Here is a 17,664-nt window from a genome sequence, read left to right as displayed (position 1 = left end):
AATGGGAGAGTCTATATAACACTAGCGTATGTGTCAATCCATGTCTGAGTTTTGTAGCAATCACCAAAAAGCTGAACATAGGGGAGACCTATGGAATCAGCAGTTAGAAGAGCGTGGCCACATGGGATTTTGAGCTTCTGGAAGACCTGGCAGGTGCAGACTTTGTTTTCTAAGGATACAGTGTTGGGATGACCGACAAGACCCCTAACTTGATAGCTCCAGGTATTAATGTTTGTTTTCTTGCTGCCTTTGGTGAGCCTGATATGTGTCTACATAACCTTCTCAACCTCTGGTGTTACAAACCCACGACACTTGGCTGATTTGGTCCTTCTAGCAGAGAACCAGCGAGTCAACATGCGTTGGATGAACATGAATAACTCAATTATGGGTGAAAACCTGGATCTAGTTAGAGCGTTGTTGAGCTGCTCTACGGTGTTGCTGGTTAGAAGGTTGTAACGATCTCCTAGGAAGTAAGTCCTAGACCACTTTGAAGTCCCAATCCCTTCTAGGTAGTTGGTGCATTCCCCATTCGCCTGCCTGATTTTTGCAAAGTTTAGATCAAAATCTTTGCGCCGATAAGAGAATGCAGCCTCACACACCATCTTTGCAAGACTTTTGTTTTTGTACCATGAGATAACGTTACGCATTAAGTGGACTATGCAAGCTCCATGATGTGCCTTTGGAAAGACTGCAAGCTTGGCTTTGACGATAGAGGAGTGACAATCTGAGATGATGGATAGTGTATTTGAGTCCGCAATGATCCGTTCAAGTTTGGTGAGAAACCAGGTCGAGGCATGTTCGGTTTCGCCATCAACGACAGCAAAAGCAAGAGGGAATACTTGGAAGTTAGCGTATTGACCACTGGCCGGGAGTAATACCCCCTTATATTTCCTGGAAAGGTGTGTCCCATCAATAATAAGAACCTTGCGTAGCCGGCGAAACCCCTGTATCGAAGCACCAAAGGCCAGGAAGCCATAGAGGAAACGTGTGTTGCCTTCTATGTCGGACTCGGTTTCGATTGCAGTAACCGTGCCTGGGTTGGTTGCTTTGAGCCTCTCAAAATAGGAGGCGAGGTTGAGGAATGAATCCTCAGCATTCCCAACAGTGTTATCCACAGCTTGCTCTTTGGCCCTGTGGCATTTCATGTAGGAAGCATCGATGCGAAGGTCTTCCAGTATCATCTGCTGAAGCTATAGTGATTTAGGTCCGTTGGTAGGTTCGGTGTAGCGGGAGAGGTAGACATGAGCTAGGACTTTGGATGTGGCCTGCTTCCTGTATAGGTTGCGTGTATCGATTGTGCAAGAATGTAGAAGCTGGGCCTTCTTGATGATGTAGTAACCACAATTTGTAAGCTCTTTAGTTGTGTCATGGAAACTAAAAACAAAGTAATGCCTATTGGTTCGGGTTTGCCTGAAATAGAACTGTTCCTTGATTGCGTAGATAGCCAGCGAGATTTGGCAATCCTCCTTGGTCGCGTACAGTTTCCCTGCAAACGGTTCCTCGTTTGAATCGTCGAAATGCATATCGGGGACATCCTCAGCTTCATAGGAAAGGTCGTCAAAGAGCAGTGGAACGTCAAATTCCTCATCACTGATCTCTGATAGTGGCCTGGTCTCGCGGACGTGCGGAGTCGAAGGGGGAAGTTGGGGTGAGGTTTTAGCACGGGAAGGTGGTGTACACGTGGACGTGGATGGGTGTACATGAGGATTACTTAGGGGGTGTACACTTGAGGGAAAGGCCATGGGTTGTCCATGTGGATTACGAGGCTGAGGTACTCCTGGAGAAAACGTTGAGGACTGTCCATGTGGACACCTCTGGGACTGTATGCCTGTTGTGCGAGTGTCCATGGGATTGGGGTACACATGGGGGAAACTGTGGTGATGTGAGGTAGGATCTTCAGGATCAGGCCTCCATTTGGTTGGTTGATCTCCGGGTGGTGAGACAGTGTGATCAAACACATCGCCAGTTGTGCAATGAATAATGTGTGGAGCAGTTTTGGGAACGGTTATGCCAGCCATGACCGCGCGGCGTCGGAACCGCCTAGATTTTTATCAATCAACGGGTCCCAAAATTTGTGGTCAAAGCCGCGGGGTTGAACATCTTCAAACCCTGGAGGAAGAGAGCTGTCAGTGCTGGAATCTTCATCATCATCCGGTTCAGATTCCCAACTGTAAGGGATGCTGTATGAGTTTTTTTTTTAACATCTCTTCTAGCATCTCGTCGCTACACAAAGCCGATTCATCTATCAGTGAGAACCGATGGATCTTGGAAGGAGCCGATAGAGGGATCATATTAGTGTTGGAAGGCTCGATAGGGCTAGCTCCAAGGATATCATCATCGGGAAAAAGGGAGAACCCTGGGATTTTGGACGCAGCGGTGGACGGCTGGGACAAAGGGGGTGCAGTGGGGCGGGGGCCAGAATAACGGTTTAAGAGATGGTGGAGTTTGGTGATACGGCTAGTCCGGAGTAGTGAAGGGGAAAAGATTCTCAGCAACTTGGCTCGAATTGATAGGGGCCGGCTTATGGTTGAAGGTGACAAACAGATTCATACCCTTGTGAATTTTGAAATGACGGTAGAAGTAACAGACAGACCCATCATGTGTAAGCATGACTGGTGGTGTGGAGATTCCGGTAGCCAGTTCTTTTGAGTTCGGAGGCCAGTAGCTCAACGAGGTTGATGGGCGGGATTGGGTGTTGGCAAAGAACTAGTTCAACACGTTGTTTTGCAGTTCGAGCAACGTCATGGTGGGAGAAAGAGTCACGATCCTCGACATCTGGTGTTTGTCGATAGAGAAGTTCCAGCTTCCGTCGTCTGAGGTCTTCCATTCACCGGCAATGACCATGCAGTGGTCTGCCATTGTAGGTGCCTGCAAGAAGTTATAGGTTAGTTTATTTGGGTTACAGTTAGAGTAAAAGACAAAAAAAGAGGTTAGTTAGCTAACAAACCACAACTTGTGGTCCAAATAAGAAGATTCGCCTATCAGGGGATTGATAATGTTCTTAGCTTTCTGGGTAATGAAGAATGAGATAAAAATGATTGGAAACGACGACAAAAGGTTGAGAGGAGATGATAAATCTGATGAAACTAATCTTGGCCGTCCGATGTACTAGGTTGTTGATCTAGTGGTTGCTGTTGAAAGAAAGCAATGTGTCTTGTCAAGATCTGCAAAAATAAATCTCAGCCGTTGCAATATATATGAGATCGACAGCTAGGGAAAAATCCCGCCTAAATGGCCAATGGAAAGAAGTTGTGTACTTGGGCTGTAACAAAAAGGAGATTATGTTAGTTATGAAAAAAACTAGATCAGACACAAGCTGTTAGAGAAAATGTGTCAGTATAGAAAAGTGTCCTAAGGTGTAATTAAAAATAGGAAAAGTGTCTTAGAATGTAAATGTTTCGCGTTATTAATCGTTTTCACAGTCTTCTCTATGAGTTTATGTAATATTATTAAAACGTGCTTAAATGTCTTCCTATCTTATTCGAGAAAAGGCCAAGCGCTTGAAGATTGTAATTTGTCACATTTCTAGGAAAATTGATATTAACGTTTCGCACGTATATAGGATCTAGCCCCTATAAAAGTAATCGTTGTTTTTGTTTATATTTCTTCTAACTAAGCTATCTGAATCTGGAGAGGAGAGAAAGCAATTAGTACATGGATGCGTACTATAAAACCACTATAAAATTACTTTCCTTAAGTGTGCTCTTTTGCGGTACTCAACCACGGGCCACGGCAAATGTGCGTAACAAATTGTCTATTACTTTTAGTTTAGGAGGTGTGAAGTAGCTGCGGCTGAACATTTAGAATGAACGATTTATTTATTAATTATTATTTGGTTTCACAGATTCAAAATAAATTAAATACTCTAGTGAAGACTAAACAAATGATTTTTTTAAAAAAAATATTTTATCTTTTATCAAAAATGATTTTTAGTTATATAATGGTTTGCATAAATGTGACAGCCAGATTATGTGACTCATTATTTTTTATAAAGACAACATGTTTGCATAAGTTATAGATGCAAAAAAAAAATAGTAGTATTTCGTTTGGAAAGAACACGCATGCCTTTCTAATAGAGAAATATGTAAATTTCAACAAAAACTGCTCGGCTGACCTTAACAAATAAAACAGTAGTAGTACAAATGTATATTTCCTCATTCTAATAAAAAGAAGGTGTCTATTTATTGTTAAATAACTTTTAGTTTAGAAGTTCAAGATAAATTTTAAAAGAATTCACTAGAATATTAGTTGTGGCTAGAAGAAAACGATGATAGAGTTGATGATAGTGTGAAACTATCTTCATAACTACTTTTAATGAATATTTTCTTTTAAAAAGGGGGATAGTTTTTAAAAGGTATTATGAAATTCAGTAGATATATAAAAAATAGAGAAATATATATGTATATTTGACTTGAATAATTTTATTTTATTATTAATTTGTTTTTTCTAAAAAAATTTCATTTTTTTATTTTTTTATTTTAAAAACTATAGCAAGAATAAAAAAGTAAAAACATAAAATAACTTTAAAAAACCAGAATAGCTTCTACTGACAAAAAAAAACCAGAATAGCTTCACAGGTGGGAACGAACCCACGTGAAGAATAGTGGAGTCACTGGACACCACCGAATTGTGATAAAATCTTATTCTATATAGAAAATCGTCAAAAATTAGTAGTAAAATTAGTACAATATGGTTTCTGACCCTCTAAAACCAAGGTTTAATTCTCACCACTAACCTCTTAAATAGAAAAATGGACCCCGGTTAGATTTATTCCTGGTTCTTGTTTACAAGGAATGTAATCCACAAAAATAATATTACAAAAAAATCAACGAAAAATACGAGAATTCTAGTTGTCAAAACTGCAGAAACCACCCAGGACCTCGTAGTCCAGTGGTATCTTCCTTGAGGAGGGGAGGTGACCGGTTCGACTCGCGGGGAGGGGGAGGCGTGTCCAGGGCCCGTAAGAAGGTACAGACAAAGGCTGGCGCCGAGCCTAGGTGGTGGGCCGCAAGGTCAACACCTGGTTAATAAAAAAAAAAAAAAAACTGCAGAAACCGATGATCGAGATAACAAACCAAACAAGATACAAAAAGTCAAAAACCAACATAAAAAATAATTTTATTGGAAAAAAATTAATTCCACCACAAGTTTAATACCATTTTTCAAAATTTTCAATTTTATTGGATAATGCTATTGGTTCCTTTTCACCTTCATGCTATTGGTTCTTTTTTTAATTATAATTTAGATTTAAATTAAATAACAGAGCTGTAAAAGAAATGCCACTATTATATTTCTGAAAAACTCTAAAAGTTCTAAACTAATAAAAATGCTCTAAAATCTTTTTCAAGATAGCAAGTTTAAAGTTCAAAAAAAAAAAGTTTACTCATGTTCACTGGCGAAAGCATAGATTAAACATTTATAATGGACTCAACTAAAAAACGCCAACCACCACAAACATCACAAATCTACTTTTTGGTAGATCTAAATCTAGATTTACAAGAGCATGGGCTTATAATCCCCGCCTAGACGAGGAAACTCCAACGGAAAATTCATGTCCGCTACAAACAAAGGCGGACTCACATGGTGAAAAGGTGAGTTAGGTGACACAGGTTAAGTTATAAAAAAACAAATATGTAAGATAAGGCAAGGAAGTTACGATGGTTAATTTGGTTAAAGTATAGAAGTCTGCAACCCCTAAAACTTACGTTCGAGGCTTCAAAGTGTTCATTTTCTTGTGATTCTTTTTATTACTTTTTTTATAACAGATTATTTCTTATTTTAACCGACATGTTATTATTTTGACACACCTAATATGAATTCCTAGGTCTGCCACTGGCTACAAAACTTTTAGAGAAAACAAGTATTCTAAAAAAAGAAAAACAAAACCGAAAGAAAAAAAAGAAAAAGAGTCTTCTTACAATTTAAACGGAATGCTTATAAAAAGAAAAAGACGAAGATAACAAACTTTTTGGTTTTGATGTTTCATTTTTTCTTAAAATATTAATTCGATAATTCAATATAGTAAAATATATGAGTTTTTTTTTTACGTTTAGAGACACTTTCTCACTTTCCAATTACACTATAGGACACTTAGTGCTTGAGACACACTTTTTCATGTCAAAAAGATTTTTATGACTCTAGACTTTATATTTTTTCTCATTGACTTTATGTTTTTAATATAAAAGTTATTTTTTTCTCACCACATGAATATCTCTCATATTCTTATTCCACTTTATGTTTTCATTTACTTTTATCTCAAATTCTAAAATGTACTAAATAAAAATAATTGTCATAATAAATTATACATAAAATTTTCTATATTTTAAAATCCATTTTCATATATATATATATATATATATATATATATATATATTAACGAGTAAACAAAATTAAGTGTGGACGTGGACACCAAAACGTGAATAGTAGAATTATATACTAGTTGTGGACATGAACATCTTAACACGAAAGTCGTTGGCTGATACCTTTAAGAGCTTATTCTTCACCATAGTCTCTGGCAAGGAAAAACCCACATAACCACGTTTCCACCGTTACTCCCACCGTCACCGGCACCGCCGAGGCCACCACCACGATCGAGCGGTTCCAACTCGCTAAAAATCTCATTTTTGGATGCTGAAGATTTACCATGTGACCACATCCAATCCAACGCAACTAGCTAGCTCTCGATCTCTGATAAGACAGCTTTGATCGAGCTCCAATGGATAAGACATCTCTGATCGAGCTGTCGTATCGAAGATCGAGAGCTAGTTGCGTTGTATTGGATGTTGTCACGAGGAAGTCTCCAGCAGATCGATGTACATCGGATCGAAAGATGAAACCTTTAACGAGTTAGAACCAAAACTCGATTGTGGTGATGGTATCACCGGTGACGGTGGGAGTTACGGTGGAAACATGGTTATCTGAGTTTCTTCTTACCGGAGACTATAGCGAAGAACAAGCTCTTAAAGGTATAAGTCAATGACCTCTGTGTTAAGGTGTTCAGGTCCACAACTAGTGTATAACTCTACTATCTACGCTTTGGAATCCACGTCCACAATTAATTTTGTTCACGGAAAGGCTCCAACCCTCTGGAGACCTGAATCCCATTGAGCAATTAGAATAGGTCGTCTCTGCATGATAAGGTCGCAAAAGGTAGATAATTCAAGTGTTTGAATCAAAAAGTCAGTTTTGTTCTGTACCAAATATAACAAATTAAAAATATATAAATTTCATCTTAAATATGAAGAAAAACAGAGGCGTCAATGATGTATTTGTGGACTTTCAGATTTCTCTTCACTTTATGTTTGAAAAATTATTGTCACCTCTCATACTGTTTTGCCTACGAAAAATAACGAGATGAATATCAACCGAACAAGAATTTATACATTAAAATTTATTTAAATTTATCTAGAACCAAATGATTCCAAATTTTCTTTAAGGAAAAAATATATGAATCAAATCGAATTTGATAGTTTTATTTGAAATCATATTATGGAGAGAAATAAAGATATCACTTAAGGTGAACATTTTTTTTTGAACTTGACTTGACCATGTATGATGTATCAAAGAATCAAATGCTGCCACGGTCGTAGTTGATAGATGCTTGTATTGTTGGCATTCAGAAATTTCGTTTGGTTTAGTTAAGACATATTGGTTTTCTTTATTTGGTTTACTTAGAAATTTCGTTTGGTTTAGTTAAGACATATTGGTTTTCTTTTTTGGTTTACTTGGGTGAACCTGAAAAAATTTGGTTCTAATATTTCAGTTTGTCTTTGGACTCTTTCAAATTTGCACCAATTAAATTATACTCCGTAGTAACTAAATTCCAAATCGGTTTGGTTCCAATTCGTACAATTCGTATAAAACATTCGATTTGGATAAAAATTGATGAAATAAGTTAAGATGGGCTCTAAGAGATAAAGCTAAACAGTACACGCATGACCAAAACCAAGTGATTTTTATTGTTTTAAGCCAAACCCATTCACAGTCGTATTTCAAATTAAGAGCCCATATGTATAATCTGGAACTGGTGACCTGCCCTAACGGAGACAAATATAATGTTCCCTTTTTTTAAACGGAAAGTAATGAAAAACAACTACTTGACTCTCTAGTAAAGTATACACGCGTTTTCTGCACGTGTGCTTATCACTTTCTATTTTGGAAACTGTCAAGACACAGCATTAATGAAATCTTGACTCCTTGTTATGATTATTTGATGGTAAATCCAAAAGCTTTTAAATAATTAATTTTTATACAAATTTTTTATATATTAATTGAGAATCATTTAAAAAATAATATTTTTATAGTTGGTAATAATTATGAATTAAATTTGATGATATATCATTTAATTAGAATTCATTTTTGCTGATGTGGCATGATTAGAATCAATTGAAAATTTAGTTAATTCAATTTCAATTTGCTAACTCATACATATAAGTTAGCATAACCACTACAAGAAAACATGAGATTAACGACGGTGGTAATCCTCGTGAGTTCGTCGTAAAAGAGGTTTTACGAGGAATTAGCGAGAAAACATGTTTCGTCGTTATTCGTTCGTCGTAACGCATATTTCCTCGCCAATTCGTCGTAACTTAGCGAGGAAAACATTTCGTCGTAAAGACGAAGTACATCATTTCGTCGTAAAAACCACGTAATCATTCCACGTAAAGAGGTCGCTATATTTCCTCGTAAATACCTCGAAAGGTGTTCCTCGTAAATTACACATAAATATCTCGAAAATATTTCCTCGTAAAATACACGTAAATACCTCGAAAGTATTTCCTCGTAAAATACTCGTTTAACCTTCTACGTCATTTCCTCGTAAACTTTCCATGCAAATAAGTCGTAATTTAGCTACGAATTTACTTCGTTTTTCTATTTTACAGAATTTAAAAATATAATTAAAAATAATAATTAAAATTATTTAATTTATTAATAAAATTATAATTTAAAATAAAAATCAATACAAAAATATTTTATATATAAATAAGTTTTGAATTTATAATACAACAACCGAAAAAAAGAAAAAGAACTAAAGGTCGTTCATCGCCTGATAAAATTCCTCACTCCTCTGTGCAACATCCGCTTCGTTATGTGTGCCAGATGACTCGCCTGGAATGGGATGTTGTTGTCGCATGTTCCGGACCCGAAGTATCCGGGAGCTGAAGAAGAACCGGGAGCTGAAGAAGAATCGGGAGCCAAAGAAGGCGGGTCTAAACGACTACCAGGCTCACCGAACAACTCTCTGTAATAGGGAGTAAGCATGTTCTTTCGAAGGCCCGCAAAAAAATTTAATCTTTGAAGTTAACATCAACAATATTAACAAATTCTATAATTAACAAATTCTATAAATCTAGCTAAATTCCCTACATTAACCACCTAATCAACACTAATTAGCATAAAATCCCTAAACCTATCTAAATTCCCTACACTAACTACCTATTCTATCCTAAACTAATCAAATTAGAGAGGAATTAGAGAGAGAGTTACCATTGCTACGAAATAGAGAGGAAGTGGAGAGGAAGTTGAGACGAAATGAAAGTGTGAGCGCTCGCGAGTATATATAAGAGATTAGATATCCTCGTAATTTCTTCGTAAATTTACGAGGAATTACAAAGGCCCGCGTTTTGTTTCTTCGTAAAGCCCACGTTAAATTACGAGGAAATGGCAAGGCCCGTGTTTTTATTTTACGAGGAAATAGCAAGACTCGCGTTTTCCGGTTACGAGGTCTTTACGACGATTTCTGCTTACGTGGAATTAACGAGTCCCGCATTCTTTATTTTTTAATTTCGTCGTTATTTCCTCGTTATTTTACGAGGAAATTACGAGGATTATATTTAAATCCCTAAAATCTGAAACCCCAAACCCCATCTTCCTTATCTTCTACTTCATATATTCCAAACCCCAAACCCATCTTCCCTTTAACGAGGAACTCGTGAGGCCCGTGTTTGGTTTCCTCGTAACGTCCTCGTTCATTTACGAGGAATTAGCGAGGCCCACTTTTTTATTTACGAGGAATGAGACGAAGCTAATTGGTCGTAAAACCTTTCGAAATTTCCTATAAATACTCACCAGTTTGCTTCTCAAATCAAAGATAAACTCACCAATTTGCTTCTCAAATCAGAGATAATTACTCACCAGTTTGCTTATCAAATTAGAAAGATTTGAAAAAAAAGAAGGAGAAGAAATATACTGGAACACATGTGGGCGGAGACAAGGCTAGACTTATGTAGGTCTCGCCTTGTTTCTTCCCACCTGTGATTCCAGTATCTTTCTTCTCTTTTTTTTCAAATATTACAACGGTAGTCCCTAATTTGTCGTTAAGAGAGGAAATAGATTCCAGTATCTAAATTCTCTACACTAACCAACTAATCTACCCTAAACTAATCAAATTAGAAAGGAAATAGAGAGACCCGCTTTTTTATTTACGAGGAATGAGCGAGACCCGCGTTTTCTTATTACGAGTTTTTTACGACGAATACGGCGTACGTGGAATTAACGACTCCCGCGTTCTTTATTTTGTAATTTCGTCGTTATTTCCTCGTTATTTTATGAGAAAATTACGAAGATTATGTTTAAATCCCTAAAATCCGAAACCCCAAACCCCATCTTCCTTATCTTCTACTTCATATATTCCAAACCCCAAACCCATCTTCCCTTTAACCTCAATCTATTCTTTCCATTCCAAACCCCAAATTCTAAAACCACAATTCCTTAACTTATAATCTCAACCTCTTATTTCTAATACAAACTCCCATTACCTTACACAAAATCAAATTATATAAATAGTTTTTCATGATTAAATCCATCAAATCACATGCATTAAGTCTGAAAATCAATCTTATTAAAAACAAATACATCAATCGGATACGTCGACATTCTCGTCATCACTAGAAACATCATCATTTTCATTAAACTCGTCTTCAACAGCTTCGTCCGTAGCATCGTCGGTAAGATCTTTGTACTCATGATTATGCTGATCAATGAGAAGGATGTCATCAATTTCTTGTTCAGGTTCCTCGACTTCATTTATATGTTCTTCTTGCAATGGTGGTTCTTCTCCACTGATGATTCGTCCTCGAGGTGTAACTTTGATCACGGCTAACCAATTTATTCCCGATTCTCTCATCCGAAGGTATGGATGGAAGCTAACTTGGTCTGCTTGTGAAGCTAAGATGAAAGGCTCGAATTTGTTGTACCTGCAAAAATAAAGAAAACATAGAAATTAATTTATTTTGCTCATGTATGGCAAAAAAAGAATTTGTTGTACCTTCGTCCACCATTGACATCAACTACACCGAATTTGTTAAACCGAACACCTCTGTTGACGACGGGGTCGAACCATTCACATTTGAAGAGGACGCATTTCAGCTTCAATATCCCTGGGAATTCGACTTCAATAATCTCCGTCAAGATCCCGTAGAAATATGTTTCCCCTTTCACACATATTCCATAGTTACTGGTCGCCCGCTGTCTACCATACTCATATGTGTGAAAAGTATAGCCTCGTGTGAAATACATTTTTGATGTGGTGACCTACAAAGTTGGTGGATTCAAAACGTGTTACAACTACAAAGTTGGTGGATTCAAAATTTTCTCACTAAGTAGACGTAGTTCCTCATAAAGTACACGCTACATTTACGTCGAGTTTACGAAGAAATCGTATTTCCTCGTAAAAGCCACGTGACATTACATCGACTTTACGACGAAATGATTTCGTCGTTATTTTGCGAGGAAATAACGTTGATTTTATATTTTCTCGTAAGTTCCATGTAAAATCGACGTAAATTTATGAGGATTAGTTTTCTTCGTTAAGTTTCTTCGCTAAACTTGTGTTTTGTTGTAGTGAACTTTTTATATGTTATAAACTTTATGAACGAAGTCTAGAAAAAATGGTAACAAAAAGACGCATTACGTTCGACGTGAATAGCACGTGACATTGATATTGGTAAAATAGAGTGAGTTTATGAACAGAATTATTGGGACGAAGGACATTGTCGTTGATTTATGTAGGGTAGAAACTTTTATTTAACATGATAACACGTTAAGCTGTCAGCATAGTGGGTAAATCTCTCTCTCGACTCTAAACATAATTCTGTTATAATATTTGGTAAAATGTTTTCACAAAATACATAATATACAGTAAACTGTATATTACACCAGTATATTTCTATATCAGTATCAAGATTCAAAAATGAGAAACATACTTGATCGTTGCTAGGTTCATGTCATAATCACTACATCAAGGTTTTCACAAAATTCACCATATATACATTATTTTGGTGGTATGTTTCATTTTAATGCAGAAATGTCATGCTGTTTTAATAGACTTTAACGCCGTATTATTTTCTGAAATTGTGTACTAAAATTAACTCCATGTAATTTTCGACTCTAAATGGTGACCAAGAGAATGAGTGGGAATAATGAATTATTTATCATTCCTTACAATTTACACCATTTACAAGGAATATTTGTTCCTATGATTCATTTACATTCTTTAACAATTATTCTTTATCAAATTAGGAAATAAATAGTTTTTTCTCTTATTTTATTTCTTTTATTCTTTTTTTTTATTTCTCAAATTCTTTTAATGGTTACCAGTTAGAGTCAGGACAAAAATCTTGCTCCATAAGCGTAATATGGATGTTTTGTTAGTAAGATTCATGCATTTAGAGTAAGCATCTTCTTATTATTAAAGCTAAATAAAAGAAGTTATTATAAATGTCAAACTTGTTGTGCAATCTCTTAAGTTTGATTGACAAGTCAAATTTTGCAATAATGATAAAAAAATATATGAAATTCAATGTATGTTTCGTTATGAAAATGAAAGTTTTGAATTTGATTCGTCTAATTATTATATTTTATTTTCTAAATCCTCCTACATTACCAATACATATAAGCTAATATAAGCGAATTTATTGGGCAAATCTCCACTCTTTACTGCAAAAATATACTATATAATCACGTGCTATAGTCTCACAACTCCATCAAAAAAAACGCATCACTCGAAATCCTCCTACATTACCGTAATTTTGTTAGATTACTGACAAATGTGATAGGGTTATTTGATCGAAAAACGGTACGGAACGAGAAAACGTTCGATTTTAGATGTGGGTTTAAGCAAGGACGTCTTATTATAGATAGGAAGAATGTTTCGTCGGTTACAAGGAAAGGAAATATGTGAACTGAAAGGTGCCGGAGCCACGAAGGCTTTGCCGGAGAGATACAACAAGGCGAGACAACAAAGGTAAAACCTTAATCTAGCCGCCCAGTGAGTATCAGTGATTTCGGATCCCCTCTACGTTGTCTTTCCTTCCCCTTTTATAGCTGACCTCACGCTCTTCCGTGACCTAGTTTGCGTCGTCTCTGTGGGTTTTAACTCGCTGGGCCGAGAAGCCCACGTGATCTTGTGAAATCGTTTCCTCGGAGTATTTAGTTGAGAAGCCCATCGAAAGCTCTCTCGTGTTACGCCGAGAGATCGACCCTTCAAGCCGCCGCATCGAGCTGATGCTCCGCTTCATGTGGGCCGGGCCGTCTGTTCTTCGGGCCTTGAGGAATGGTCGAATTTACCATCTACAGTAAGTACCCCCAGTTCATCGAGACGAGGTCCTGTCGGATTCGATGAATTTAGGAAGTTAAAGGTTTGGGAGAACAGACGGAATGTTCCGAATGAATGTCTCCTGACCGGATGTCGCGAGGTATCGTTAGGCGTTTCCCCTTCGTTGGGTGGTTTGGTAAAATCTCCCCCGAACCGGCTTTGGTTTGGTTAGGTTTTTTCTTAACCGCTGGTTCCGATCGGGGTTGAGGCCGGTTAAATTGGAAAGTCGAAGCGACGACCCGATTTCTTTGGCGGCTAGGTAACTGTTCCTAGGCCCACGTAGGCCCATGTAGGTCGAATGATGACACCTCGGGGAGGCACCCCTTCTTTTCCTATAAATATTCACTTCCTTCTCATTCTCTCCACTCTTCTCCGCTCTCGTCAGGTATTCTCTCTCTCTTCCTCTTCTTATTTCTCTCTCTAGGTTGTCGTTGGCGACATAGATAGCGATATGTCGTCTGGCGGGAGGTTATCTCATAAACGGAGAGGAAAGGAGATCGCAGCCTCCTCTAGTTCTTCGAGAGTTGCGACCGAAGCACTGCCTGAAGAATTTGAACGGATTCATCACGACGCGATGATGGATACCGGGAATTTAGATCTGTCTCAAAGGATCCTAATTTCCGAGTCTGCACGTTCGTATCGGCAAGAAATGAGAGTAAATCCAGACAAGCCACAGGCTTGTGCGAGAGACGGTTCTGGCGGTGCGAGGGACGGAGCTCTCGCTGTCGAGCACGTGCCTACGTGCTATTATCCTGGAGGGATCTTCGAGGAGCTCCCGGCGTTAGCTCCCGAGTTCCTGCGTTCTCCCGATGTGAGCGGTCAAGCCTGGGAGAATGTTACTAAAACTCAGTCAACCCCCAACAGCGTGAAGAGACTTCTGAGGGAACGTCACGGACTAGGGGTAACTTTCTTGATTCCCTCGGAACACCAGAGGCCTTGGTCGCCACCAGTTGGGTGTCAGTGTGTTTACGAATCCTACTTTCGGGACGATACGAAGCTCTGGTTCCCAATTCCTCGACTAATCACATCGTATGCGAGGCGCCGTGATGCAGCGATTAGTCAGTTCTTGAACGGTTCATGGCGTATCGCGGTGGCCCTGATGGTTATGGCTGCTGAAATTGATGTCTCGTTGAGCGTTCATGTCTTCGAGGAGTTGACGTCCGTCAGCTCGTTAGACGACAGGCTTCTGTCGATAAAGATGCGCCCCAGCTACAATGTGATAGGAAGGCATCCTAACAAGACGCCGGATTGGCAGAGATCTTATTTCTTCGTTAAGTGCGATGACTCTGCTTTCGAAGACCCGCCAGATGATGACTGCCGTGTCTTATGGAACACTTTGCTTGGTAGAATATCTTCGTTATCTCGTACCGTTCCTTCGTATACTGACTGCTTTCTGCCTTTGTTTTATTTTTTGTTATGCAGCCGACCATCCGACTTCTCGTGACTATCCGAAAGACTTTCTTTCAAGTGCTCGCGCCGTTGCGGGACTTGCTCAGGACAATTGGGGAAACATTTCCTGGGAGACGGTTCACCGTTCGATCGATCGTATTTCCAGGAGTAAGTCCATACTTTTCTTTCATTTCAATACGACTCTCTGACCTTGCCTAATGGCCTGGCTTCTAGACTTGTGTTCTTCGCAGAAGATTGGAATTCGAGTTACCCTCTCTCTGCCAACAAGACTAAGCGGCGGATCTCGCTATTCACAAAGGAGGAGCAGAAGAAAATCAACGAGGCAAGGAAAATGAGGGGGCTTCCAGATCTTAGTGCGATGATGACGGTCGAGCTCAATCTGCCGAGTGCCGAACTACCTGCGCCTTCCAACGAGATGGCGATTGCCGGCACCACCGACGCGAGCCCTCATCATGAAGACTCCTCGGCCGGTACCGCTACTTTAGCTCCTAAGAAGAAAAAAGGGGAGAAGAGACCCCGTGACAACTTTCCTGCTAGCGTAGGTTCTGATGCGTCTCCTGTTGAAGCTGAGATTCCTAATCAAGAGGAGAAGGTTGAACCATCATCCAAGAAGAGGAAGGAAAGCAGTCAGCGGCCTCAAGCTGCGGGGATCGTGGAGCCGCGAGAGACTGATGTCGCCGATCCCGTGTATCGGAGTGAATCAGCTGGTGAGCCGGCTCTCAACTTAGCCTCGCTGGATGACCTTGAAGGCGCCTCTCCCGAAGTTACGCTGCGGAAGAAGAAGAAGTCCAAAAAGACGGGTGGTCGAGGGTTGGTCGCTAGTGCTCCAACTTTGTCGATCCATGGAACATCGGCTGTCGGTGCTTCGTCTCAGAAGAAGACTCCGAGGGTTGAGTTTCCCGATCACGTGTCGTTCGAGTACGACAGTCCCACCCCACTTATCTATGCTCCTTACAAGTGTGCTGAGTTGGTCAGCCAGATCAAATGCGGGCCGAAGCCTCTTCCATCCGTGTCTGATTTGATCTTTAAGGACGAGTACGTCGACGCTGCTCGCACTAAAATACTGGTAAGTATCTCCTTCGACTGTGTTCCTTTTGTGTAAAAAAGGAACTTAACTACTCTGCTTTCACGTTAGGGTGACGGGAGCAAGAATTTTGTCATTGAGAAATACGATACAGCCTTTAAGGAGACTCGCGAAGCCTTGAGAAAGTCGGAGAAGGCAGCGGCGGCCAAGGGTAAGTCGTGAGAATGGCTGAGAAGAGGGAACGAGCGATTGCTCGGAAGAAGATTCAGCGGGAGCGAGCTGTCGCGGCCGAGGCCGAACTCTCTGTTGCTAACGTGACTATTGCGGCTTTGGAGTCTCGGAAGGCTAGCCTGATGGAAGAGATGGGGGTCAAAGCCGAAGAACACAAGAAGGAGTTGGGTCGGCTTAGGGACTCGCGAGTTTATGAGGTTACGAAGGAGAGGGTGAGGGTTGAGACCGAGATGATCGCGAAATCCAACAGGCACTTTGGAAATTTACGCGAATGGTGGACTCGCCGCGCCCCTTTCGACACAGCACGGTTGCTTCTGAGCCAGGCGTTTGGAACCAGGAAATGTCTTGAGGCTTTAAAGGCTGGTGGTCGTGACATCCCTCAAGATGTCATCGATACGTTTGCGGCCCGCGAGAAGCAGTTCGAGGAAGAAGCCTCGAAACTTGATCCCGGCGAGATCTCGGAGGTTGACTTGACTCTTTCTCCACTTCACCTCGATTCTCAGTTCGTCGACATGCGAACCTTTGTGGGCCTTGACCCATATGGATCTAATGCGGAGCTGGTTGATCTGAGGACTGCCGTAGTTCTCCGAAGCCCCGCTGATCTTCCCAGAACCTCGGCTGCTCCATCTCGTTCCGCAGGGGAAGGATCGTCGAAAGCCGATGCGCCGGCCCTCGCTTCTGAAGCTCTTAATGAGGGAATGAAATCTGTCGGGAAGGATGTCTTTGAGATCTCCGACTCTTCTGTTTCGAACCCAGACGGTACTCGGGGTGAAGGGTCGGATAAAGATGACGGCGGTGAAGTGGTTGATAAGGAGACGACTGGTTCCGAAGCTCATCCTCGTGTAGGCGAAGCGACGATTCGTGTCGAGGGCGTCGATGCGGAGCGGTCGGTGCGTGCTGATCCTTCAGATCCGTCCCTTGATAGTGGAACCGATGCGCAGGAGCGGGCTGAAGACCCCGAGGAGTAACTCTGTCACTTAGTTTGTTTTGTCTTCTCTTGGCACTCTCGCTCTTGTTGTATTTCCTTCTCCCTTTTGTTAAGACTATACTTATTTCTTTTCTTTATGAATCCTGCATCACTCGTCTTGCTTTTCTTTTGAGTGTTCGGTACTTGATCTCGTCGTGAGAGAAGATCGGGGAGTTGTGTGAAAATAGGAAAATGATCATAGAGTGTGTGACTTCACGCCGTATTGAGATAGTGGTACAGTACGGGCTGTGAATTCCCATGACTCTTGTTCAAGTTTTGTTTGGTCGTTTTGTCAGGTTCCCCTTGTTTGCTTGACGTACGTCGATTAGATACGAGTCAATATAGGGTTATTTTAGACCGTAAAAACATTTTTTAGACGACAATGGTTCCTAACTCGATCTCTAAGTAATTTCCAAGCGTTCGGTCGGCCAAACCTTA

The 17,664-nt window shown here is 40.0% G+C and overlaps 1 protein-coding gene across 1 annotated transcript; it reads right to left on the bottom strand.

Moving 5' to 3' along the window:
• Positions 1 to 269: 269 nt before the first annotated feature.
• LOC125587064 lies at positions 270 to 1,181 on the bottom strand. Its single transcript, XM_048757192.1, has one exon. The coding sequence runs from the start codon at positions 1,179 to 1,181 to the stop codon at positions 270 to 272; it is 912 nt and encodes a 303-aa protein (XP_048613149.1).
• Positions 1,182 to 17,664: the final 16,483 nt, after the last annotated feature.

This window comes from Brassica napus, chromosome C5, assembly GCF_020379485.1.
Source record: "Brassica napus cultivar Da-Ae chromosome C5, Da-Ae, whole genome shotgun sequence".
In the NCBI taxonomy this organism is placed as follows: Eukaryota; Viridiplantae; Streptophyta; class Magnoliopsida; order Brassicales; family Brassicaceae; genus Brassica; species Brassica napus.
This window is presented reverse-complemented; position numbering and strand designations above follow the sequence as displayed.